This window comes from Aplysia californica, unplaced genomic scaffold (genome assembly GCF_000002075.1).
Source record: "Aplysia californica isolate F4 #8 unplaced genomic scaffold, AplCal3.0 scaffold00447, whole genome shotgun sequence".
NCBI lineage: Eukaryota > Metazoa > Mollusca > Gastropoda > Aplysiida > Aplysiidae > Aplysia > Aplysia californica.
The window spans coordinates 85,815-87,942 of record NW_004797717.1 but is presented as its reverse complement, the minus strand read 5'-3'; the positions used below and the strand labels follow the sequence as shown (position 1 = coordinate 87,942).

Here is a 2,128-nt window from a genome sequence, read left to right as displayed (position 1 = left end):
CTCGTCAAAATGACCAAATCGAAGTAATTGGCTTTTATCTGGAAGAGGTGAACTGACCGATGTGAGTTGCGTATTCCTTTCTGTTTGTCGCTGTTGTTTGTTTGTTTGCTTGTTTTTGTTTTGTTTTTGGGCAGGCTGGGTATAATTTCATTGTTGTTCTGTGGTTTCTGATTTTGTTTGCTTCTTTAATCTTTTGGTTGTTTTTTTGTTTTTCTTCTATTCGGTTTTTTTTTTAAGGGGTTGGATCGGAGGTATATGCGTTGTTACTGTTGTCAGCCTAGATATTTTTCCAACGAGTAGAGAACGGTGTAAAACAGAAAGCACAAACACGAGAGTACGCACCTCGCTGCGGTGTCCCCTGAGGTTGAAGTTGGACCTGGGCGGGGCCTCGTACTTGTGGCAGTGGCTGGTGCTGAAGGTGACGCCCACCACGCCGCGCGCGTTGCCGCTGGCCAGCCAGCCCTCCACGTAGTACTGCGAGTGCTCCAGCTTCCAGCCACGCCCCTCCTCCGGCAGGTCCTCGGGCACCTTGCCCATCCATGACAGCGAGAGGAAGTTCGAGTCCGTCCTCGTGCACGTGTTCTGTTCGAAATGCACGTGCATCGTGGCGCCAGGGTTCTTGGGGTTCGGCCCTAAAAAGAACTCCCTCGACGACGGCTAGGCTCCCGTCAAGTCAGCAGGCCGCGGCAAGTGGCGCGCGCTTTGAATACGCAGCCGTTAGGATGGGTCGTCGATATCAAGAGCGTACAATTCGTTGCATGTCTCTTCAGTATAGTATAGTTGCCGTCAAGCAAAAAAACCTGCTATCAAAATGAAAGTCTGACTACATGGTGTCACTGAGGGTTAGTTATGGCGTGATATTATTAGCATATAAAGCAAAAACATCATGGCCTGTACACAGCTGTCCACCAGAGAGAAAAAAAAACTAATCCAGAACAAGAATGTCGTTGTCCTCTTTTCCGTCTGTCGCCGTGTGCGACAATAAAGAGTGTGTTTCAAACACAAGCTCTTCCAACCAACCACGGTAATTGAACTTCTAACTTTAACTTTCTGTCAGCGTGAAACGGCCAGAGAAGCTCCAGGAGAGGGGCAAAAATTAATCGGAGGTCAATCTCCAGGAAATTTATGGAAAAGAGCTGCGACAAACAATAGACGATATGGGTCTGGCAGTTTGGCGTTCGAGCAGCGGTATCGATTTCCTGTCCATGCCACTGGCGTTAACGTTGAAGATAAATCCAAGGCCGGTCATGTTCGCGCCCCGAGACGGGTGGGTATGCGGGGCCTGGAGAAGCTCGCTTAAATCACAAAAACATTCCCGCCCCTCCACTGGAAGTGAGTGGTGAGTGGTAAGGTGGCTGTCGACAGTAGAGTGGAACGCTAATATCTCGGATGGCGAGGTTTTATGGAAATTTCAACTTCACGAGGGAGGTGGCGACTAAGACCAGAAACACTTCGGTATTCAAAACTCTACAGACACACGCGCCTTCCCCCACGCAGAACACAGACATGAATTCACAAGGCAGGTTGGAGCTCGTTCAGGGATCATGAGCTCGGAACTGTACATCAATAGCTGCTTAGGGCCCTAGATCCCTCAAGGAGATAACAAGGAGTGAGGAATGGAGAGCACAATGAACGTTAGGCCCAATAGCTTGCCCCGTAAACCTTGACGTGGTGAATCATCAAGATAATAACGCATTTCCTTTCAGAGCACATGAAGAGAATCAGTTTGAGCTGACGAGAAACGTGGAACGTATTGTTTTATATGGGTTTGGTTCGACTGTACCAAGGGGTGAAGTGACCACACAGAGAATCCAGATATGAACCAGAGCCTTCAGATTCAGGAACTTACAGGTTAAATTTAATGTCGTCTTAAACGACAGGTCTCAGGTATCGTACGGAGATTGCAACGGCTGACGCTACGAGTCATCGTCTGGCAGTCGTCCATGGTGCACTTCCAAGAGTCATTGGCAGATGACGGCACCAGCTCTGAAAAAAAAAAGATGGAAGAAAAGGAATTGAGAAACAGCAAAAAACAATGGCAAGTATAGGGAATTCTCATTTGCCTTAACGTGGTGAAAAAAACAAAACGTGTTAACTTCTTAAAACACACACACACACACACACACAT

General features: G+C 47.8%; 1 protein-coding gene across 2 annotated transcripts in view; it reads right to left on the bottom strand.

Moving 5' to 3' along the window:
* Positions 1-2,128, bottom strand: part of LOC101858431 (tubby-related protein 4) — a 173,460-nt gene that overhangs the window by 100,991 nt on the left and 70,341 nt on the right. For both annotated transcript variants that reach the window (XM_013086245.2, XM_005105011.3), the window contains exon 2: positions 343-1,986. In XM_013086245.2, the coding sequence (XP_012941699.1) occupies positions 343-603 (261 nt within the window). In that variant the 5' untranslated portion in view covers positions 604-1,986. The remainder of the gene's footprint in view (positions 1-342; positions 1,987-2,128) is intronic.